The sequence below is a fragment of the Equus przewalskii genome, chromosome 29 (genome assembly GCF_037783145.1).
Source record: "Equus przewalskii isolate Varuska chromosome 29, EquPr2, whole genome shotgun sequence".
NCBI classification, from domain to species: domain Eukaryota; kingdom Metazoa; phylum Chordata; class Mammalia; order Perissodactyla; family Equidae; genus Equus; species Equus przewalskii.
The window spans coordinates 7,667,047-7,693,704 of NC_091859.1; the positions used below are offsets into that span (position 1 = coordinate 7,667,047).

Here is a 26,658-nt window from a genome sequence, read left to right on the forward strand (position 1 = left end):
TGTTTAAAAAGTTAAAAAAAGAAAAAAAAGAAAAAAAGCAGCTTAACTCATCATATAAAAAAAAATGATCCTAAACCAATAAACATATATATTTTTTCTTTACTCATTGGGATCAATATTTTGGATGTCTCCTCACTGATAAATAGCTAGAAAATGCTATTGACTTTCTCAATTCACTGGCAGTAAACTTTGAAGATTCCATCTCCCCACCACGGACCACCCCACAGTGTCCATACCTGCAAAAAAATAACAAAAACAGAACTGTAACTCTGATGAAACATATTTATTTGTTCCAATCAAGTTTTAAAATTTGACAAAAATGCATTACTGTGACCAAAAAACCTTCAGGCAATAACAGAGATCAACCTTAACACAGAAAAACAAAGATTTCATTCCAGTCTCTTGGACTTAAGAAACCATTTGCGTTCCAGAGATAATACCCAACTAATGGGATTATGTCAAGCTGCCAATATCCATGGCTGAGGCTTTTCCTGATACAATCTTTTGCAATGCAAGCAACAACGAAAAGATTACTTATTTCTTTACAAGTTCAGTTAATTATTTATACAATATCCAAATAGAAAGACCAAGATCTTCACTTAAAAATAGAAATGCATAATGCAAATTTACAAGCTTTGACCTGCATTAGAATCATGTGAAGAGCTTGTTAAAACACAGATTGCTGGGCCTCACTTCATTCAGGTGTTGGGTGGGGCCCAAGATTTTGTATTTCTAACAGGTTTCTAAGTGAAGCCAATGCTACTAGTATGGGCACCACACTTCAAGAACCAACGGCAAAATATTTACTAGGTCAATGATTATGTCATAAGAGTGTGTCACAGCACGAGTCACAAAGCATTGCTTTGCAACCTTGGGCAAATTACCCTTCCCATCTGTACCTTGCATAAGTTTTAAAGAATCAAATAAAAACAATATTTAAACCACTTACGATGCCTGGCATATATGGCTACTGAATTACTAATTATTGAAAGTTTTTATGCTATACTAAATCAGAGTTAAAGTTATGCTCAAATTGTTAACTGAGTTGCTATGCTCAGCTAAACCTGCTAGGGTATCTAGATCTTAAAACAGTTACAAGAAACCAGAGGCACTTTTAGGCCTACTATGATCATCAATGAGCATTTCCGAAGTGTGCATTTATTCATCCCATTCCAATTACCACTGATTCACTGATTTACTTTAAAAAGTAAAGAATACAGTTAATATGAAAATTACTGGCACAATTTTACTTTAAATTAGTGATGTTTATTGTCCTAAGCCATCCATATAAGTGAAACTTTCACTCTGCTATGGAAGGCTAATAATTTTCCAACTTTCCTTAACCCTATCAAATCTATGTGTTCTTACCAAAAGTGATTTGCAGGTTCTTTGAATGGGATTTCCTATGCTTTTGACTGATATCTGTTTATACTTCTGTACTACAAGAATAAAAGAAATGATACCTTTCTATTAATTTTTCTTAATAATTTGCTTCCATAAAGCTAGAATGATCACTGGTGACATCATCTTCCTTTGTCTAACCACAGTAAACAGTTCACATTTTATTTCATATATATGTGTGTGTGTGTATATATATATATACATTTTTTTTTTTTTTCTGAGGAAGACTAGCCCTGAGCAAACATTGGCCACCAATCCTTTTTTTTTTTTTTGCTGAGGAAGACTAGCCCTGAGCTAACGTCTATGCCCGTCTTCCTCTGCTTTATATGTGGGATGCCTGCCACAGCATGGCTTGACGAGCAGTTCGAAGGTCCGTACCTGGAATCCAAACCAGCAAACCCTGGGCTGCCAAAGCACTTATGAACTTAACCACTGTGCCAACAGGCTTGGCCCCAAATAGTTCACATTTTAAAATGCAAATTTTTCTCTGGATAAAAGCCTATAACATAATATAAAGATTGTGAATTTCATGCCCCATGGTATACCTAAACAGAGATAGCAACCAGGTTAAGACTATAATATATACTGAATAACTGTATACACTTTAACATGAAAAACACATAAAAAGCACTCAAAACTCTTATTTTGTTTTTGTTTCATATGTATAAAGTCAAAGTTCAATCTACCTTTCCTAATTGGCTTAATTTTTTTCATTGCTAAACAATCCAACACCAAGTAGAGAGCTGTTTCCTTTATTAAAAGCATCTTTATTTGGTCACAGAAGTTTTTTGAAAGTGAGAGTAAAACTGTGCATTTGGCCCAGGATTAAGAGGGAAGTTTTGCATTCTAGCTTCCTTTTTAACTGTATCTGGGTAGACATCAAAATAAAATAAATGGATTGTAAAGGATATGATCATCAGTCCACAGTAAACATGAAGGTCCCAAGTTACATAATTCTTTCCAAGAAGCTGACCAGAGATAAAATGTAACCTCTGGTAGAGGTGAAAAGAGAAGCTAGAGGCACGAGATAAAGAAAGTATGTGGGCGGTTTATAGCTACTGACAGAATTGTGTGCATGTACAAAGTGAATCTAAAAGAAAAAAACAGGGATTTGATGAAGTCTAAGATAAAGGGCTCTGGTTCTAATTAAGACTAGGAGACCTTGCAGATTTTTTCAATAGGCTTGCTAATGGAGTATGTTCTTATATAAGGACTTGAGACATTATCTAAACAGTGTGACTGAAGGATGCTTGTTCACTTGTTAGACATGTATGACATTACTGAGAAGATTAACTTGGATTTCTAGAAGTAAAGAAGACTGATTAGCTTGTGCAGGTGTATGATGAATGACACATTAGGCAAAAGGTTATGTAAACCATTTACTCAAGAAACAAAGACCGGATTTTTACATTCCCAGGCTCCTACTTAGCTTTTTCAAACTATGAAGGACCTGAAATTCTTTGGATATCATCAGCTTTAGTTGATAATAGTTCCATTTCTGAATTAAGAAATTATTTGTGTAGTTTTAAAAGACAAAGACAATGAAAATTTTCAGTCTGGTCGAACATGTGTACACTTGCTCACTTTTTCAAGAAAACCACCACTAATGCACCCAGATCTTATCAACACTATATTTTTGTTTAAAACATTATTCCTTCTACAATTAATGTGCTAAATAAAGATTTTAAAGTACTACACACTGTTTCAGTAAGAAGCACATAAGTTAATTAAAATATTGGCATTATCCTTTAATTCAAAAGTAAAACTCATGGTCAGAGTTTTACTGCTAGTACAGGAAGGAAAAAATAATTAACAGGGCTAAAAAATAAATGAAAATTTACTTTTTTTATTGAGTATTTTACATGCAAAGCATAGTAAAAGTAAATCACTATCAAGTTGACTACTCCAACAATGAAAACCTATGCAATGATTATGAAAGCTGCCTACATGATGCTAATGTGATTAAAAATTATCCAGCTGTTTTCCTACAAATAGTTAGATTACCTGAATTAGCTGATTTTTCAACAAAGCAGTAGATTTTAGCTTTCATATAGTCTTTGCTGGGAGCAGCAGCCATCTGACACTTAAATTTAGAAGAAAAACATAATAATAAAAAACCTGAATAGCACAGGCAAATCTTTTAAGAAACAAGTTCACCAAAAAAAGTAATATACACCTACTAGTTACTTGAGGGGGAAACAAAACAGGCAGGAAAAAAATGTCCACCAAGTGATCAGCACTAACATTCCATGATTACCACAGTGGCTGCCAACACACGAGCTGTTCAGTGGACTCGAACAAACCAGTAATCAATAATGTGTACAGAAAAACTAACTTAAATCACATGTGAATTCCATCAACAGCTTGGTGTATCTGACATACAATGAATTCTTTTTACTTCATTACTGCTACAAATTTCTTAAAAATATTCTTTTCGTAACACATGATTATCTAAAACAAATACAGTAAGATACTTCCCAATATGCATCAGGTCTTTCAACTCCACATTCAGTAACTGCTGCAGCAAATGAAACAGTACCTATCATCTAGATCTAAGAGACAATAGCTGGAGATTAACACAAAAAAATACTTTTGAATAAACTATTCAGATTAGACCAGCTAATGCTAGTTAAGATTGCACTTTGAGCTACTGACACACACTACACAGCCTGTACACTGCTAGATGGAAGGGTTGGTCCATGCCCATTTTTTTTAAAACTTCTGTAGTATCTCTAATTGTATACCCAGCTGACTAATAAATACCTGCTGAAAGAACAGGTATGAAAATTTAATGTAACCTCCTCATCCATATTCCTCTCACATACACGTGATTATTTTGTGGGGGGACAGGGATGTGACTTTAACACGCTATGAAGTTCTAGCTAAGTACAATTAAAAAACAGTCTGGGCTCAGGTTTTCTTGGGTAATGGTTCAAGTCTTCATGAGAATGAAACAACCAACTTCCATACATCAAGTAGAAACTTAGCATGGGGAGAAGGGCCCTTGTTGATGCACCTGATGAGAAAATGTCCCTTGTCTATTAGTATTATGCTTTCCGTTTAATGGAACAAAAGGGTCACTAGTTCTCAGATAAGTAACGTACCATCCTAATCAATGGGATGTCCTTTATTTTTGAGAGCATAGTTGCAATGCAAAAGAAGTCAAGTTCACTGTTACATATTAGGAATGGTTCAGATACAATAAGATAATGTTTAGCACTGACTTTAACATGTTATTTTAAAGTTCTGATTCCTGAATGCTAGCTTTTCTCACTTCATATATTGCCCCCAATGAAAAGCTGGTGTGTTTGGTTTCTTATATTATTATGAAATGAAAATATATAACTGAATCTTGTAACAGGTTATCATGAATAGTTATTAAAAGGTGCCAACATTGCATGGAACTTACTAGGCACTGAACACAAGATCAAAGAACTACAAAAAAGACGAAAGAGGACTATCACTGTACATATGAACATTGTCTAGAACATCAGATCAATTGTAAAACCCAAGGTCTTTCCTATTTTGTCTTACGGTGTTGAACATATGGATGTGTCTATAATTATTATTAACTTGCATTATTTTCAACAAAGTATTAGTGGACTCAAAATCTTGCATTTTAGTTTCTAATTATAAAAATCCAAGTTAACCCAGAAAACACAAACCACATGTATTTGAGGTAGATTTTTCACCTTAAGAATACATTGCTTCTACCACAATTAAAAAGTTATTAAAAAAAATACATTGCTTCATGTATCTTCCACTGATACTTAATTTTCTGTTTTAAACTACTTGAACAGGCATGACAATGCTAATCTACTATATTTAGTAAATTCTCTAGAAATATACACCCTAACGCCTTCCTCTTCTTGTCTAAAGGTAACTGTAGTGCAACAAAATGAATAACAATTCTAGAAAAATGAAACATTACTTCAGTAATTCTCAAGTATTTAATGCGTGTCAGAAACCAGGGCAGCAAGTCATGTTCCTTTTAAAGATAAGAAACTTACTGTTTTGAAAATAATATCATAAACGCATTAGAACTTCGGATATGCTTTATTATGCCACAAATTCCGAGAAGATATAAGAAGCATTATTTCAAATCGGACTAATAATTCACAAATACTAGCACTTTATTGACAATAGCCAAGTTTTTAAGGTAGTGCACATGTATTTAAGTTACCTTTCTAAAACCTCAATGTTCTTTATAAATTTTAAAGGGAAACTGTAGCAGATCCTACACCGTCAATGTAAAAATCTAAATGTGATATAAATATACACTTGAAGGACGGGAGAAGGAGTGCACGTGAGTTGCTTTGCTTAAGTTGTCAGGCTGCTGTATCTGCACGAGGCACCATTATGTAAAAGATCATTATTGGAAATGTTCCCAATAAACTGAAGAAAAATAAAATTTTAAAAACGATTCAGTCTTTAAAAGCATTAATTGGTATAATTTTAAAAGAAGAAATGAAATATTCCTTCACTTATATACGGATTAAACAGAAAATTCAAAATACTACTTTTACTGAAAAGCCAATATACTAATATATTTTAAGGCTGGATACTGACAGCATTTTCACAACATCCGAAGTGTGGATGGGGAACTAGGCAATACCGATGATTTCTGTCACATACCTGAAGGTAACTAAAGGGAGCTGAGTACCTCACAGGCAGAGGAGGTGACTGGGCCTGGCATACCATTAGACATGTGGGCAGCACATCAGTGCTGCCATGCTGGGTAATAATCTCCAAAAACGATGCCTTTATGTAGTAATTCTGCAACTATATCAAGTCTGGTAGTCTCACACTGAATTTTTTGGTAAAACTACATCTGGACATATGAAAAATTCCCAGGAGATCAGTTTATTAATAAACCTTTTAAAAGGAGAAAAATACTGGTAGCTAAAATTATGTTAATTCCAGGGTCTCCAATGGAAGATATAGGGGGAAAGAGACAATGGCAGCTGTTTCTACACCTAAATTGTGATCAGAATCATCTGATAATGAGCTTTAAAAATTCTGTCTAGGGTCTCAAACTTATCTAGAAGCTACAGCGTTGGAATTCTTTTTAAGCAACCCATGTGATTTTGATGATGGGCCAAAGTTGAAACTTCTGAAGTGGGAGGTGGGGGAACCAATCCAGGCAAATGCAGCAAGTTTTAGAACTCAACATCTGATATCTATCATTTACTCTACGTTTTTTCCAATTGTTGCTCCTTCCCTATTTTTCTAATAGTGAATAATGAAGGGGCTTGGCAAGTGAAGGAGAGAGAGTCAGTAGGGTACCCCAAATGGATTTTACCATGTTTAAGTCACTTATGTACATTAACTGGATAGAAGGGTATCACTATACTGTCTGAGGCTCAACTCTCATGCAGACATTTCTAAATGTGTTTTAAAGGAAGGGTTTCCTTACTCAACGTGAAAATGTAATACAAAACAATTCTAAACACTAATGATATTTAATAGAAGAGAGTATTTGTATAAGTCTTCAAAATAATTCTGTTTTAAAAAATCCAAGGTTAGGAAAAATCCCTTAAATTTGAGGTAGGGGAATAATTCTGTCACATCAGAACAATTGTGTCACAGTGTTATTCTCAAAGTTAGAAATTAAAGTATTTCAGTACTATTTCTGTTTATGTACTGTTTCGTTAATGTTAAGTATAAATGTTTTAAGTGTGGATAAATATTTTGGTTTTGATTTTAACGCATATGGATAATTAAAAATATGGATTTTTTTTCTTATACACTGAAATTGTACACACTCTCCAGGCTTGATGAATAAACACTTTTTAAATATCCCACGTTCACTTAAAAACCTTGGAATAATAAAAAAGGTAGTACCTACAAAAGAAATTTTACATTAAAATTACAATTGTATGTTTTTCAGAAGTTAAAACGATTTTAAATTTTTTTCAATATTCAAATACAAAATAGTACATTTTAGTTTACCATAGCACAATTCAAGTATTCTCTTAAATTTTATATTTAGCCAACTAATACATGATATTAAGTGACTTTTTATAATAGTTTTCCTTTTTAAAGATGACTGTTATATAAAATAGTGTGACTCTATATTACTTTAAATTGCTTAGAATAAGTTGAAAGAAGAAATGACAGTAGACAAAGACCTTTATGAGTCAATCATCAACATATAAAAGGTTGCACACATCAGTAATAAGGCATTTGCAGGTAACTCCCCAAAAGTATTTAAATTCATGTAAACAAAGACTATGTATATCACTTTAGGGAGAAAATGCACTACCATAGATAAAATATACTCAAATGGTTGTGACTTTAAACCATATATTATTTGAATACCACACAAAACCAAAAAGAGGCATAACCTATCATTTTAATAACTGAAGGATGTTACTTATTCGTGAAATAAAAGGTTGATATTTTGAAACTAATAATGAACAAAGAAATATTTTGAAAACAAACATCCATTGTTTTCAAGAAATAAATATACATATTTAGTTAATGTATTGCAGCAGAGGAATATTGTCCTAGCATTAACCATAACATTCAATCAGTAGTTTTAAAATCTTTTTTCCACACTGAGGCTTGAATCTTCTACCTTGTCAGCTGCCCAACGACTTTCAAAAGAGTTTTATTCTCCTGCTTTAGTTGTTCATTTTCATCTTCTATGTCATCTAGGTCCTTAAGGAAACAAAAAGGAAAATAGTGAGTTTTCAAAACACTTAAAAATATTCTGAAGGTGAGAAAAACATTTCAAAAAATATACAAAGATAATTCATAAAAGCAATTAATTTGGAAAGTAGGGCAAGTTCTGAAACAACTTTAGATGGACCATGCCCCACCTAACAGAAGCATCCAGTACCTGACTCCTTCTCATTGTTATCATGGTAATATGGGCTAACTCTTGAGAGAGCTTTCAGTTTTTCAAGAGAAGCCAGAAGTTAGAATTCTTTAAACGTGAATCTTCCAATTTTTAATCATTATAAATAACTTAATTTTCTAGTTAAAAACAAATCCCCTCCTCCTCAAAACTGAGAGCTAAATTTACAAAATACATATGCAGGCAATATGAAATTGACGGAGCCAGACTGCAACCTAGTGTCAAATCAGACATGAAAAAGATCCAGGTACAGGGGTTCTGGATGTCCTACCACCTTGTGTGATCTTTAACACGCTGGGGCATTAATCTGGGGAGGTGATAGAACCGAGGCATACAAAAAAGGAGATCTGGGGCACATAGAGTTGATCTGGTTCAATTTATATGTTGGGCTTCTCTACGACATTTTGTTCGGGGCCAAGGTTTTAGAGCTTAAAAAAGAAAAACTGAAAGTCACTGAACTAAATAATCACTCTCCAGCTTGAAAGTTATATGATTACAGCTGTATCTTCTCTATATTAATCCTAGTAGCACATACCCAACTATGTGGTAAATATGAAGACAATTCACTATAAATTTTAATTAGAAGAAACATTATTTCAAGGCAGACTACTTACTGATGTTTGGAAAAGCCAATATTTAAAGATTTACCCTGAAATTCAAAATACTAAAACTTGGAGCAATCAATTTGAATTATAAGTGTGCTATTGGATAGTGGCATTCTGATAAATTTAGTATACTGTCTTTGGAGAATTAGATAATGACTTAAATATGTACAAAAATAGAATTTGCATTTACTCACAAATGACATGAATGATGTTGGGTAACTAATCTGTTGAAAACAACAATAAAGATACGGAATTCCTAAACTACTACAACTGAGACCTACCTGAGATTCACAACTAAATGATAAAATGCATTCATGTATCATTACTAGATTATAAACTCTGTAAGGACAGGTGTTTTATTATTCTTTTTAACACACAGTGACTAAGACAGTGTTAATACATCATAGACGTCAAAAATATTTGCGGACTTTATTAAACCATATTCCAGAACCAATACAGGAATACCTGTCTTCTGAACCAAGATGAGAAAATGGGAAGAGCTCAGAATGAGAACTACAGCAGAACACTTGAGGTCCAACACCAGCTCAGCTGATTACTATGTAATTACATCTTATGACCCCGAGCAAGTTACACCGAGTTTCAGTGTCCTCACCTACGACCTCTAGTTAATGCCTTAGAACTTTATTAGAACGGGTCTGCACATAATGAAGCCTCTCAATTTTCTCTTCTTTCACTGTTAAAGATTGGATTAGGAATCTGTTCCTTTTTCCCTGAAGCGAACTTAATTTCTTTCCTCCCTCTTATATAAGCTTTCTGAAAAGCAAACCGATGGAATCTCTTCTTATCATCATTGCCTAAGTATGGCCTAGCACTAATACCTCCTTCTTGAGCAGCAAATAAATTCTAGGGCTGAGAGCACAAAAAAAAAAAAGAAGAAAAAACAAGAGAGCTATCAATAGCAGTAATAGAGACCTTGGGGTAAGGCTAAATGTAAAGTTGGGAATGCACACGTAAAATTGGAGGGGGGAAAAAAGTGAAAAGACACACAAAGACATGTGGCATTTCTTATGGCAAGAAAGTAGCAATTTTAATTCTTCACTCAAGCAACTCTCGGTGGCATTTGCCAATGCCTTTCACATGTGGAGGGGCCCAAGCTGCTCTCACCTCCCGGCTCTAACAAAACACAGAACAACTGCATTCATCCTACCGCCCCCAAAAGAAGAGTAAGTGACATCAACTGATAACTGGCTAGAGGAAATCAGTTTATGGAATGAAATGATGGTTCTTACACTACAAATTACTATCTCATTAACGAGAGAATGAACTAAATAATGAAATTAGATAATTTCTTCACATTTACGTATTTTCATCCAATTGGCAGGAAAAAAAGAAACCGTAAAACTGAAATATGTGAATACTCACTCTATTTAACAAATCAATTTCTTCTTTGAGTTTTCCGATCATTTCCTCTTTATCTTGCATTAGTCTCACAAGTCTTAAGTTTTCTTGCCTTTCTCTTACTACTTCCTGGTAGACATAATTACAAAGTATTAATTAGAAAGAAATTGGTTGTTTCTAATTTTAAATGGCATATGTCTGCCAAGTTTGGTGAAGTATCTTTGATATATGAAGATTTCCAATGAATTTCTTAAGTCACTTGGTAAAGGAAGGAGAAACCCATCCCAGAAAAGAACCAGAGAACCAGAGGAATATAGGAGTTACCTGTTTCTGATTAAATCTATGTTTATACAAGTTTTTAACAAATACTAATACCAACGACTTATCCTTTTTAGCTTATCAGCACCATTAGTAATGAAATATCTTACTTTTTCAATGGATAATAACCTGTTTGAGGAAATTCAAAATTTTTATTAAAAATACAAAGGTTAAGAGAAGGAGATAGCTTTATAGAAAACTCTAAACTCTAAAAATAATGATCTTCAATTTTACTTCTGACTCTGCCAATTAACTGACAATGGACAAAATGAAGGAAGTGAAAGAGATACTGGTTTCTAAACGTTTTTTTCCTTAAACAATGCAACACCTCTTTCAAAGAAATCTTTTTTAGAATCCTGGGTCTTAGGTTGGGTCTGGGGGCAAAAGAGAAGCAGCCCAGAACTTGGCTTCTTTCCTACCAACTCTGAGGGAAGCATCCAGTCAGCCTCATTAATCAGTTGCTGCCAACTACTAGCAACTCAATCTAAAGTCTTGCCAAACTTTAAAAGCCTTCCTGAAGAACCCCCTTGAACCTATTAGACTATGTATCCCTTAAAGTTTTTAATTTAAACTCACAGAAATTAGTGTGAAAGCTTAGATGTGAACTAACCATCATGTTATAAAATAGAAACAATTTTATAAAATTAAATCTGTAATTAAAATGATCTTTACATCACAAGGAATAATTTCAGTTCAGCAAAACAAAACACGTTTTCAACAATCAGAAAGTAAAGCAGCACCACTATCAATTTTAGGGGTTGCATGTCTGCAGAAAAAACCTGAGACCCTTTGGTTAATCAATTTCTGCCCATATTCCTTTGAGTTGTTCTCAAGGATACTCCCAAAGACAGGTATGTTCTCCAAATTGTTTAAACACCAAAGACGGCTCTAGGCTCTCATTCGGAACCCAGAAGAAACTCTACAAACGACAATCTGCCCAGATCCTATAATAAATACGCAACAGCACACACCGCCAGCACACACCTCTAACCACTTCAGAGGCAAAGACTGCTTTCAGTGTATTATAGATAACACTTGGCAGAATGGGAGTACCCATTAAACATTAAGAGATACAAGAACTGGTTCCACTTCTAAAAGTTTTAACATCAACAGAACTGGACAGGAAAGTATTAAGCAAATCAGAAAATGCTTAGCCACTATGCATCTAGAAACTATATACTTAAGACAGTGATTCAAAGCTGCTATTTAACTGTAATATGGAAATACCAATTAACACTAATAATAACTTCCATCAGTGCCCCTTATTCTCTTCCTTTTGACACTGTATCTCCCTTACAAATTTCAACTTATTTTCTCTCAGCTGCTATGAAAGTAAAAAAAGGAATCTTAATGGTATATTAATTTTATCAATCTTAAATAATTTGTAATTCATACCTTTTCAAGATCTTCAATTTTCTTTTCCAATGTGCTACTTGAGAGCAAATTACCTGAAGCATTTGCATCCCTGTTATATCTGCTGAACCCACTTCTGTCTGTTCGGGGATATCTACTTGAGACATCTTCTTCAGAGGCAGTGGTTGTGCTATGGAAATAAAAAAATATACTTTATAAAAATCCCTAGTACTTAGCAAAAATGCCAAGAATATTTTATACTCACCATAAACAATTACCAATCCCGAGGACACACAGTTATAGTTGCCGACTTATTTATAACTATCGAAGCTAATTATTATTCCAACACAAAGAAAAATTTTTTAAAAACATTAATTCTTTCCACCAAATCTTGCAAATAGCTGCTAAGTACCAGACACTGTTCTGGGTACTGAAGACATAACAACAAACACACACATGGCCTCTGCCCTTCAGGCAGCTCTCAGTTTAACAGGGAATGTAACCAATTCCAGTGAAGCCAGATGACCAGCATGATAAGGTAAGCGCAGGGTACCATGAGAACTATGACAGGGGACCTAATGTAGACTACCTGTGATGAGGGAACCACTTTCCTTTTCTTCTCCTTTTTTTTTTTTTCAAATTCCAATCCATCATGGACCAATATATAAATATACTGGAAAAATAAAAGTAAAAAAGGCCATACAAAATACACGTCCAAATGCTCTATTAGGTTCAGTTTTCTAAAATTATATTTCAATAATACAATTAAAATAAACAAAAAAATTATATAAAATTGCCTATTTTTCATTGGAAGTATGCATATAGGCAATTATTATAGAAAATGGCTATCACTAGTAACTTGTCATTTCATAATTCTAATTTAACCAAAAGTTAAGAGTGAAATTGCAATTACTCATATGAAACACCAATTCACACACATTCAACTAATAGCACATATGTCAATTTTTAAAGTTTTTAATGCAATAAATGAGCTTGCTTCTTGTGTTCTGTATTAGTTATCTATTATTGCATAAAAAATTACACCAAAACTTAGTGGATTAAAACAAACACATTTATCTCACAATTTGTTGCTCAGGAATCTGGAAGCAGTTCAGCTGGGTGGTTATGAAACCTGTCATGAGGTCTTAGTCAAGATGTTGGTCAGGGCTACAGTCATTTGAAGGCTAGACTGGGCTGGAGAACTTGCCTCTAAACTCACCCACACGGCTGATGGCAAAAGGCCTCAGTTTCCCACTGGCTGTTGGCGAGAAGCCTCAGTGTGTGGGCCTCTCTGTTGGGCTGTTTACCACATGGCAGCTGGCTTCCAGAGAGAAAGTGACACAGCAACCAAGACAGAAGCTGCAGTTATCTCCTGTGACCTAATCTGAGAAATGACATACTATCACATCAACACTGAGTTGCAATGGGAAGGCGGTTACTCAAGGTGTAAATATCAGGAGGCAGGGCTTCCTGGCGGCTCACTTGGGGGCTGAAGACCACACTTGTTAATTTACCTAATCTAGGCTGGGCTGATGACAACACTGCTCACAAGGGACAAGGTATATCCAAACTACTTCCATGTTTTGTTTCAATAGCACTCGTAACAGAGAAACTAGTTTCACAGATGTATGCTGACAGGAATAGAAGAGATTTTAAAGCAATTTCAACAAGCTCAAGATACTCATTTTTAACTTTTACACAAAATGCAGAAAATGACACTTTTCAAACTTTGTGTTCAAATATTCACCGGCAGACAGTTCCAATCATCTATCCATCAAAATTATAGTTAAGCCTAAAATAACTTCTGATGAAACAAATGGATTCCTGACCTATTAATTTCGTGTGCATGGATTTCCTTTTGATGGAAAATAAATTCAAAGTGTGTCTTATCAAATTTGTAAGGTATTTTTCATTACAACTTTTTGCAAATTTACAATACCAAAATCACCACATACTTTACTGATAATTGTTACTATATTGTGGCACTCATAACAATTTGTAGAAACTTTACCCCAAATTTCTATCTTTTATTTTTGTTCTTTGATCTTAGATAACATTGAGTACATTGGATATTCCTTCCTCGCATGGAAGGCTAAGATCATTAAAAAAAAAAAAAAGAGTGAAGCTATCAGACAAATAAGTCTACTTCACGTATTGAAAAAGCTGGGGGCCAAACTGGTTTCTTACATTGCAAAAACACTGAGTTCATCCCAAAATTCAAATACTTTTGTCTGAGAATTTCCCTTTGAAAATCACTGTATACCTCAGCATATGATAATGGCTAATTGGTTCAGCTTCCAAATTAACATTTATTAAAAAATCCAAAATTTAATGCATTAGTGTTTAAGTAATTCACACTTCCAGTGAACTGCTGTTAATTTAGCTGACACAGCAAGTATACTGTTTAGTTCAGCTGACATCGCAAGACTTTCTCAATGAAAGAAGCAGGACACTGATTTACACTTTGGCACAAGTTTCAGCATGTTTTTCCTGTCACTGTCTCTATATAATCAGAACATACTCCTACAAAAGCAAAGGAAAACTCTAAACCACATTTGTTGATTTGTAAACCCTTCAAGTTTTATATACTTCAGAGCAAGTTGTGCTTGTCAGCAAGGCAGTTGAAAAGTAAATTCTTCCTTCATATCACTATTATGTCAGCAAAATCACTGTGTTCATCAAATTGTAACAAAAATGCCTTTGCTACCCTTACTTGTCTAAGAGTTGGGCTTCTGTAACACTAGACTGTTGCTAAATCTATCAAGCTATTGTGCTGCTGGGGAGTATTACATGAACTACCTTCTTCGCTACAGATCCAACATTTCCAAACAAACATCTTGTGTTGCCAATTGTGTGTAGATTTTTACTGTTAGCAAGCTGAAGCGAGACTTTAAAAGAAACTCAGAGCACTGATTACACATGAAATCCTGCAGATCTGCTTCTGCCAGCTTAATTCTAATAGTTTTTCTTTCAAATAATGCATTTGTGGTTGCGAAAGTATTTATGTCACACCACTTAAATTTTGATGGTTTTATTGTTTTAGTAGCCAGTACATTACTGCAAATAACCCACTGTGGTTTAGCACTTCTCATCAGTTACAGCTCAAAATTTAACTCAACACAGGAGGGACGATGCTTCCCAACAAAACTTAGACAAACTGTTTTGTTCTGTATCTCTCTGAAATTACTTACATCATCATCAATTGGTTTACCACTACCATCACGTTCAGAAAAGGTGTATCTTTTCTTATCAAAAAGTCTAATAAAGTCCGTTTTATTATAAGAAAATTAGGATTAAAAATAAAGTATATAAATTTTACCTCCTGGATTTAGATAATACTAACAAAAGCAGAAATTGAAAAGCATGAAAAAGATTGTTACTTTTTATATATTTTCTTGTTTTATTTTTGTTTAATTATTATATGTTTAGTTTTTAATTGTTTTATTTATTGACCAAGAATAAGTGATTAAATTTAACACAAGATTTCTAAAATAAATTAATACTTACATTTTCTTCAATTCTTACACATTTTGGGTTACGAATGACTAACATGAAAATAACACATGTACAGAGGAATACACATTCTTCTCAAGCTCACATGGAACATTCACCAAGATAGACTATGTTCTAGGCCCTAATACACACCTCTACAAATTTAAAAGAATAGAAATCATACAATGCCTGCTTTCAGACCACAACAGAATTAAACTAAGAAAAAGATAACTGGAAAATCCCAAAATACACAGAGATGATTTCAACACTTTTTTTTTTTTTAGCAATATTAGCCCTGAGCTAACATCCGCCACCAATCCTCCTCTTTTTGCTGAGGAAGATTGGCCCTAAGCTAACATCTGTGCCTATCTTCCTCTGTTTTATATGTTGGATGCCTGCCACAGCATGGCTTGATAAGCATGCATAGGTCCATGGCCAGAATCCAAACCAGCAAACCCAGGGCCACCGAAGCAGAGTACGCAAACTTAACCACTGCGCCACCCGGCCAACCCCTCAACACACTTTTAATAGCATATAGGTCAAAGAAGAAATCTCAAGAGAAATTAAAAAATATTTCAACTAAACAAAAATGAACTCAGAATTTAAAATTTGTGAGATGCAGTGAAAGCAGTGCTTAGAGGGAACTTTATAGCACTGAATGCACATATTAGAAAAGGAGATCTAAAATGCATATTCTTTAAGGTTCTACCTTAGGAAACTAGAAAAGGAAGAGCAAATTAAATCCAAAGTAAGCACAAGAGATGAAATAAGAATAAGAGTAGAAATCAATGAAATTGAAAACAAGAAACAGAGAAAAATCAATGAAACCAAAAGTTGTTTCTTTGAAAAGATCAACAAAATCAGTAGGCCTCTAGCTAGGCTAAGAAAACAAGAAGACACAGATTACTAATATCAGAAATGAAAGAGGGGATATCACTAAAAATTTCATGGACATTACAAGGATGATAAAGGAATACTATGAACTCTGCCTACAAATTTGATAACCTAAAAGAAATTGACCAAATCCTTGAAAGACACAACGTGCCAAAACTCACACAAGAAACAATCTGAATAAGCCTATATCTCTTAAAGAGACTGAATCAATAATTAATAACCTTCTAAAACAAAAACACCAGGCCCAGATGGGTTCACTGGTGAATCCTACCCAACATTTTAGGAAGAAATTATACCAATTCTCTAAAATCTCCTCCAGAAGACAGAAGCAGAGGGAATACTTCTTCACTTATTCTATGAGGCCAGCATTACCCTAATACTAAAATCAGACAAGGACGTCACAAGAAAACTACAAACTAGTTCTCTCTCGTGAACATAGATGCAAAGATCCTTAACAAAAATATCTGAAAATCAAATTCAACAATGTATAAAAAGAATTACACACCAAAATCAAGTGGGATTTATCCCAGGTATGAAAGGCTGTTTCAACATGCAAAAAATCAGTTAATGTAATCCATCACATCAATGGGCTAAAGAAGAAAAATCACATGATCATATCAATACATTCAGAATAAGCAAGAGACAAAATCCAACACCTATTCCTGATAAAAACTCTACACAAACTAACTCCTCAACTTGATAAAGAATATCTACAAAAAACTTACATCGTACTTAATGGTGAGACACTAGAAGTTTTCCTGTAAAGATTAGAAAAATGTAAGGATGTCCCCTCTCACCACTCCTTTTAAGAATCTTACTGGAAGTCCTAGTCAATAGAATAAGAAAAGAAAAGGAAATAAAAGGTAGAAAGATTAGGAAGGAAGAAATAAAACTTTGTGTCTTTGTTCACAGATGACATGATCATCTATGTAGAAAATCCAAAAGAATCAACAAAAATATTCCCGGAATAAGTGATTATAGCAAGGTTGCAGGATACAAGGTTAATAAACAAAAGTCAATTGCTTTCCTATACACTAGCAACAAGCAAGTGGAATTTGAAATTAAAAACAGAATACATTTACAGTAATACCCCAAAAGTGAAATACTTAGGTATAAACCTAACAAAATACATACAAGATCCATATAAGGAAAAATGCAAAACTCTGATAAAGGATATCAAAGAATTAAATAAATGGAGAGATATTCCCTGTTAATGGATAGGAAGATTCAATATTGGCAAGAAGTCAGCTCTTCCCAAATTGATCTATGGATTCAATAAAAACCCAATCAAAACCCCAGCAAGTCATTTTGTGACTACTGACAAACTGATTCTAAGATTTACGTGGAGAGGCAAAAGACCCAAGATAGCCCCACGATACTGAAGGAGAAGAACAAAGCTGGAGGACTCTGAAGAGCAAAGTCAGAGGCTACCAAACGTCAATACTTCTATAAAGCTACAATAATCAGGAGAATGTGGTACTGGCAAAAGACAAACAGAGCAGTGGAACAGATAGCCCAGAAAAAGACCCACATAAATATAGTCAACTGACCCCTGACAACGGAGCAAAGGCAACACAATGCAGCAAAGATAACCTTTTCAACAAATGGTGCTGGAACAACCAGATACCCATGTGCAAAAAACGAAAAAATAAGACAAAGACCTTAAGCTCTTCACAAAAATTAACTCAAAATGGATCACAGACCTAAATGTAAAACGCAAAACTATAAAACTCCTAGGAGATAGCTAACATATGAGAAAACCTAGAAGACCCTGGATACAGTGATTACTTTTAGATATAAGATCAAAGGCACAATCTATGAAAGAAATAATTGATAGCTGGGCTTCATTAAAGTTAAAGATTTCTGCTCTGCAAAGGACAATGTGAAGAGAATGAGAAGATGAGCCACAGACTGAGAAGATATTTACAAAAGACACATCTGATAAAGGGCTGTTATTCAAAACATACAAAGAACTCTTAAAACTCAACAATAAGAAAACAACTCAATTAAAAAGTGGGTCAAAGACCGTAACAGACACCTCATCAAAGGAGATACACAGATGGCAAATAAGTCCATGAAAAGACGCTCCACATCTTATGTCATCAGGCAAATGGAAATTAAAACAATGAGATACCATCACACCCCTATCGCAATGGCTAAAATCAGGAACAATGACAACCCCGGATGCTAACGAGGATAATTCTCATTCACTGCTGATGAGAATGTAAAATGGTACAGCCACTTTGGCAAACAGTTTGGCGATTTCTTATAAAACTAAACCCACTCTTACCATACAATCCAGCAATAATGCTCCTTGGTATTTACCTAAAGCAGCTCAAACCTTATGTCTACACAAAAACCTGCACATAGATGTTTACAGCAGTTTTATTCATAATTGCCAAAATTTGGAAGTAATCAAGATGTCCTTTCAAAGGCGAATGGGCAAATAAACTATGGCACATACAGACAATGGAATATTATTCAGCACCTAAAAGAAATAAGCTATGAAGCCATGAAGACATGAGGAAATCTTAAATGCATATTACTAACTGAAAGAAGCCAATCTGAGAAGGCTACATACTGTGTGATCTCAACTATATGACACTGTGAAAAACGCAAAACTATGGAGACAGCAAAAAGCTTAGTAGTTGCCAGAGTTGGGAGGGACAAGTGATAGGGCGAGAAATGAATAGGTGGAACACAGAAGATGTGTAGAGCAGTGAAAATATTCTGTATGATATCATAATGATGAATACATGTCATTATACATTTGTCCAAACCCACTCAATGTACAAAACCAAGAGTGAACCATAATGCAAACTACGGACTTTGGGTGATTTTGATGTGTCGATGTAGATTCATCAGTTGCAACAAATGTCTCTCTCTGTTGGGCAATGTTGATAATGTGTGGTAACACATATGTGTGGGGAGAAGGTATAGGGGAAATATCTGTACCTTCCTCTCAATTTTGCTGTGAACCTTAAACTGTCGTAAAAAATTAAATTAAAAAAAAATCACACATGCACCATGGCACTTGAACAAGTCAATATCCTGTTCAGAAAGGAGCCCACTAATCATGGACTTAGATGTGACGATGACAGTCAAAATGCAATCCAAACTTCTAAATGTTTACTCTCCAGTTCTGCTCTTATCTCATCACAAACTGGTAACAAACAGTTCAAGGACTACACTTTGAGTAGCCTCATGCTAGAAAATGTTTAATCTCACTTAAAAGAGGAATAAGAATGTGCAAATATCTAGAAACAAAGAGTATGTGGCCCATTTGAGAAAGAGAAAAGTCCAATATGGCTAAAGCATGAAATGCAAACATAGGTGTGATAAGATATGAAGCTAGAAAAGCAAGCAGGAAGACCTGAAAGCTCCTTTATGAAAGAATTTAAACTAATGGTCTCCAAACTTTATTCATTACATACCCATGTTGGTATGTTTATTTATCTACTATTTTTACAATATGATTTACAATATCATATTATTAAAATAATATCTATATAACAAAAAATAGAACATAAAAGGATGAAAAGAATTTAAAATTTGTTTTCATTATTTATGGTACAAATTTTTTTGTCTTCACAAAAATTGACTATTTTTAATGAAATATAATTGAATATGCTTCATTATTTCTTAGGATCTTATTTTAACACTTTGTGATATAGAGATTCAAAGAGCTACTTCTAAGATCAGTTTGCATACTTGACTTTTAGTAGTTATCATAGAAAGAGATGCCTCACAACAAGAACTTAAATTTTTTAAAACTTTCACTTAGAACTCCAAAATAAGCAGATATTTTTTCTAATTTATGAAAACAGATCTGATTTCAGCAGAACAACCATGAGATCATCTCTGCACTGACACACTTGGTTTGATATTCTCCTTAAATTCCACCCCACAGACTTATCCATTTTGTATTAAATTAGATAATTCATAAATCCATTTAAAACATTCAAATTACAGTATTGTGCAACACTCAGAAAGCGAACAAACCATTCTTCCTTCAGGATACCGCAAGTACCAAACGACTGCCTGACATGTAGAGAAAGGGAGCAATGGGTAAATAACTAGTACACAGTACTAAGTATAAATGTCCCACTGTTTTTTAGATTAAAAGGTAAATATAAACAGAAGTTCCAGTATTTTCCTCCTGCACTTGATCATTATTTTGTGCATCATCCCACTTTGGAGACTAGTTTAGACTATTTAAAGGTCATGGGAAGTCACTAAAGCAGGGAAAGTGGCAGAATCATTTTAACAAAAGGCACTGGAGATGAGCAAAACTGGAGGCTACCGTAAAAAGATAATGGTGTCCTTGATTGGTGCACTGGCACTGGAGACATGCACGAAATAAACTCCACAAATCTTGGTAAATGACTGGATGTAGGTGAGGTAGCAAAAAAAACAAAAAAAAAAATCAAGGGTCATAAACAACGTCCAGACTGCTCACTTGAGCAAGAGCGGATTTGGATGCCAACTACTGAAATCCACCAGGTTTCACAAGTTTACTTTTGAACAGGCCAAGTTTAGAATGCTTCGGAAATACCTAAAAGCAGGTATTTAAAAGTTATTGGTTATACAGGTATACAGCATATGTACTGATAGTAACTGAAGTCATCAGAGTGATGGAAATTTCTGGCACAAATACACAGAACAAAAAGAGAATAACGTTTAAGATAGAGAGCTGAATAACACCAACACTAAAGAATAGGTACAAGAAAGGAAGAAGTGCAAATAAGACTGGGAAACACCAGCAAAGTGGGAGGAAGAACATCAAGAGAGTAAGGTACCACTGAAGCCATACCACACTACAGAAGAGCATTAGAATCATTTTTAAAGACCTCTTTTCGCTTAAAAAAAAATTCAATTATCTGCACCAACCACAAGCTTATTCAAGTAGAAACTACAATGCTGACAACTACAAACAAAAACCTAGAAATATGGAGTCCCTTAATAGCTTTATTAAAATAGTATTTCAAAAAGTTTAACCTATTAACAATTTAAAAATCCTTCATATTAGGCTTGTCAATACATAAATGATACTATTATACAAGTTGAAAACAAGGAGTAAGTACTGAAAAACAAAATCTGTGCTTTATCTCCATTATGTATTTGGTTTGTAAGGAATAGTCATAATTGTATTATTTGACCTTTTGCCAAATTTAGCTCTATTTATTCTAAAAACAGAAATGTTTTTAACCTATTTTGAGGGCCGGATATGTGCAGTGCAAAATATCCAGAATAAAAGATTGTTTCATTAACTCCAAAAAGTCTGTAATGTTCTACTCAGGAATGTTAACACAAATCTCTAGTAGAAGCCCCCTCTGCCCTTAGCTATAAAGATATTAACTCTAATGTTCAGAAAAGGGAAAAGAATAAACAGTATCATCAAAGACAAACAGCACCCTTTACTGGAAGTTTTTCCCCTCTGGGAATTTTCACATCTTCTGTGGAAAGACTAGGAGATGCTGTGTTGGGGGAAAAAACCAGTTATTCTAAAACTATCCTGAGAACAAGATTGGCAGCATTATGAGATTACAGCTGGAGGAATTTTCCACCAAAACAGATATTTTAAAGCTCAGCAATTAGAAGAAATACAAGACTCATGAGTAAAATCCTCCTTTTAGAATGAATATCAAATATTTAGAAGTATTAGATAAGTCATGTAATTCCTAAATAACCAATAAGTACATGATTAGCCTCCACATTTTTAATAGGCTCCACTCCCTCATTCTCCCCACCCCCACCACTCCCACTCCTCAAACAGCCCCTCACTCCCTTAGCTCTTCTCTCTCCTTCCTTCACACACACAGCAACAACTCAAAATCTAAATCAACTCTCAGACTCTTTATGAAAATTGTGATACATATTCACCGTAGGAAACAAAACATAAATCAAAATTTCCAGTAATCCCACCAGCCCAGAGATAACTGCCAATACATTTTACAACAAAGTAGTTCTCAACCTTTTCAGATCGCAGATCCCTTTGAAAAATCTGATAAAAAATACAGGTCTCCCGGATAAGTAAGTTATATTCTTTTACACAGATTTTTACCAGTTCCTCAATAGATTTCAAGTTAAGCACATTTACATAGATTACGATAGACTGCATTTTGTATCATACTCTTTGTAAAACCCTCTCCCTCTCCTCATTTAACATCAATAGGTAATAATTTTCCGATATAATTAACATTTTTCTACAGCATCTACCCTAACTACAGCATCTAACCTATCTCATTGTCAGAAATCTTGAAAACATGAATGAAAGAAGTTAGACACAAAAGGCCACTTATTGTATAATTCCATTTATATGAAATAACTAGCATAGGCAAATCTATAGACAGAAAACGGAGTACTGGGTGCTAAGGACTGGGCTGACGGGAAGAATGGGGATTGATGTTTAACGCACATGAGGTTTCCCTTTTTTTGGTTGGGGCAATTTTGGAACCAGACAGTGGTGATGCGTGTAGAACACTGTGAATGTACTGTGAACTGCTGAATTGCACACTTTCAAAGGATGAATTTTATGATATCTGAATTACATCTCAATAAAGTTCCTTAAAAAAGAGAATAAATATGGAATAAGATGGTAGCTTTAGTGGTTAATTTCCAAGGAAATATAATACATAAAATGCACTAAAAAAATAAAATTATACCAAATATTATTACATAATTTCTCTTTCACGATTATGAAGATACTTCAGATCTTCTTGGACTTCAAGATCATAAGAACAAAACTATTTCCCGATACTGTATTACAGTAAAAACAAAGTAAAGATAGCTGAGTAGAATCAGTGAAATCCAGGGCTACATATGTAGTAGTTACTTTTCAAAAAAACGCCTATGTTAAACAGAAAAAATTCAATTACTGGTAACTTCCAGTTACTTGGAGTCAAAATAAGCTAAATCAAACTCTGAATCAAACATTCTACATTTCACTCATACTAGACAAAGTAATGTAACCATGAGCTAACGTAACATATGCTGACAAAAATCAATTAATAAACTGCCTGATCTCACAAAAGCTGTTCAACTTCACCGTGCCTCAGTTTCCTCATTTGTGAAATGGTGATAATAAAACATGTCCATCAGGCTATTGGGGAATTAACTGGATTATTATATATGGAAAGTACTTTGAATAGTGTCTGGTACATGATAAATACTATATAAATCTTAGCTAATATTTACAACATAGAAAAAAGTTCACAAATCTACAAGGGAAAGATTCAGTCAAAATGTACCAGTATCTCAATCACTTTTAAATTATCATTTTGTGACTTTTATGTCCATTTGCAAAATCCATTAACCAGAAGAGCCACAGCTACTGTGTGCTTTTACAGCATCTGGGAAAATATAGAATTAATATGCTAATATAGAAATAAGAGATCTTGAGAAGAAACAGATTTCTTTAGAAAAGGTCTCATATAGCCCAAGAGTGGTTTCTCTTCAACTACTGGGAGATACATTCGGTATGCTACAGTCTAGAATTCTTATCTTTAAAGAATTTGGCTGACTTTTTTGGTTTGACTCCTGACCAAAAAACCAAGGAAGTTTCTTGTGGTTCTCAAAACACATATGCAATCAAACAAGAACTACTGGTTTTAAAACAATGGTTATAAAGAAAGTTCATTCAGAAAAAAGTTAGTTGTGTTACAACATCTTAAATCTGCACGAAAATTCTGTTTCTAAATAAATTACTTTTCAAACTTAAACAGGTTCTATTCAATTTCCTATGAAAGAGCTTAAGAATCAAATGACAACTAAAGGGTTGAACTTTTCTGCATATTAGTGCAAAAACAACAGATTTGAGATCATTCAAGATAGGGTATCTTTTAAAAGTGATCCTTCTCTTTTTTCCCCACAATAAGTGAAGTGTCAAAAGGAGGGTTATCTGAAACCAGAGACCACATGTGGAAGGCTGTGGCTCATACTGAGGAAAGCTGGTAAATATTTGAGGTGTGCGTTTCGTGTATTCCTCCGTGTCTCGTTGAGCCGGGTATAGTTTTCAGTGTTTAGCCAATGTTTCTCATGAACAAAACTGGGCATAAGCAAACGCAAAATTTGTGTTTATGGTCAAACTCTTCCCTAATCTATCAATTGGGACAAATTCAAGTTTTCAAAACACGTGTTACAGCAGAACTGACTTTGGAAGAGCATGTTGGCCCTTAAGGAAAGGAATCATAGTCACATCTATCCAAATAAAGAATGCAGAAATTACTGATCCCCAAAGCAGTTATAGTGAGGGTCCCTGGTATACTTATGCTATACTTCACTGAAAAGGAGAAAAGCAGAGATCGCTTAGTTCATACCAACCATTCTTTACACAACTTAACACAAAAGTTGAAGATACCTGTATCACATTAACTAAGGAGAAAATCAGAATGGGAACACGTACATCCATTATGCTCACAGCTACACAATAAAAAGCCTAGAAAAATAAGGTGGAAGTAAAACATAAAAATAATGTTAACAGTGATTGACTTGGTTGGTAGGATTATGAGTGGGTTTTTCTAATCCAAATCTTCAATCGCGAGGATTGATTTTAAAATAAAGAAAATAATTTTTAAGTTGTATAAAAATTCTACCCTAATCATTTTTCAGTAACTGCAAAAAATTTTAAGGGCAGAAAGGTCTTGATAAAGCTACATGAATTCTAGTTACAGAAGTACAATAACAACATGAAACATTACAGATGTGAAATAAGATTTTGCACCTACATTTTAGCTAAGATGTTAATTCTTTCTAACATTCATATCCTGATGTGTCCATGCTCTTTATAAAAACAAATACTTGTAACATTTCCTCTCTTAACTGATTTCTGCTCAGAAGGAATGTGGCACCAAAGCCTTATTCATCATTTTGGAAAGGAGGTGCCTGCATAGCTGCCTAATGGGGCTGTTGGTAGGTAATGCATGCGAAGGTGGTTTGTGCACCATTAAAAGCGATATAAATGTAACTTATTAATGCTACTGGAGGGAAGAATGACTTAGAAGCACTTAGGACTTCCATATGTTACTTAATAAAATAAATAAAACTGTATTAAATATATTTGTAAAAACAAAAGAACCAGTTACTTTCTATGTGAGAATGATAAAACTTAATATTTGTCTTAACTAGCTTTCTATGTTTTTTAATCGGTGCCATTCCTGATGGTTGAATTACACACTGCAATAAGAGTGGTCAATTACACATCCTGGTTAATCTCGCCCTTTGCAAGTCATTCAGCACTGTCTTGCTTTCTGTTTTTTTTAAGTTTATGGTTTTATTTAGAAATCATATCAAGTATGGTATCTACAGACACAAATCTAACAATCTGTCTTGCTTTTTAAAAAATTTTAATCAATGCACTATAAAGTAAACATTCTATGAAGAAAATTACACATTGAAAAAAACCCCACAAATATATGACAATGATCCTTCTTTCCTACACCTAGAGTTTCAGAAACTTCCTGAGCCCCACCTCCAAACAGATCTCTAAAGTTATTTAAATAGATTTAAAAAGGAAATCAATGAATATATGAGATGTTCTAAACAAGAGTCAAGTCAATAAAATAGAGCACAGCTCGTGAGTGTTTAACAGCCTCAATGCTCAAAAAGAACATTCTTGATATGTGTAAGAAAAAATTACATATTTAATTCCTAACTTATAAGAGCACACATACAAACTAGTCTTGTGGGTGCTTATATCCTCTAGTGACTTTTTAAGAGTTTGTCTGGCTGTAAATACAAGTTATTTGGTTTACTTAAAATATTTTCTAATGTGATGTCAAATTTCTATCCTTTAGCCCATTCCTCCTCTTCTCCATCCCCATTAGTCAGCAGACACCCTCACCACGAATCATTCATTTTCTAGTCACTGCTACAACTTGCTGACAGGTTAATGAAAGTAATGAACAGGTTAATGAAAGAATGATGTACAAGAGAACAAATTCTTCTAGATAAGGAATGATAATTTCAGATACAGATTCTCTCTTTTTTTTTTTAGTGTTCTTTTTCTTCTTTTCAGATAGTATTCAAACTATGAGTTGTGAGTCAGTGAATAATGACTAGGAACTTAAAAAGAATTTTTTTTATAACAGTATTAAACAGGGCCAAACCTTTGAAAGCTGAAGAGTAACAAACCACATGCTCTAGGCTATGAAAATAAACAAAGTACAAGTATATGAACAGATCACAAGTAAAACAATGGTCTAACAAGCTTTAAAACAAAAACCAGAGAAGACCAATTTTCTCTCTGATTTAACACAATGATATGCAAATAAAGCTTCTGATCAGGATTCATAAGAAAATTATTCCCCTCTGGATTCTGGTTAAAGAATACAAATCTGAAAAGTGCCAGTCATAATTTAAGGTTTATTATTTAAT

At 34.1% G+C, this 26,658-nt stretch overlaps 1 protein-coding gene across 1 annotated transcript in view; it reads right to left on the reverse strand.

Moving 5' to 3' along the window:
- Positions 1–268: 268 nt before the first annotated feature.
- PAWR (pro-apoptotic WT1 regulator) overlaps positions 269–26,658 on the reverse strand; it is a 109,389-nt gene continuing 82,999 nt past the window's right edge. Inside the window, 3 exon segments of the mRNA XM_070599391.1 lie at positions 269–8,064; positions 10,252–10,356; positions 11,941–12,088. Of these exon segments, the coding sequence (XP_070455492.1) occupies positions 7,978–8,064; positions 10,252–10,356; positions 11,941–12,088 (340 nt within the window). The 3' untranslated portion in view covers positions 269–7,977.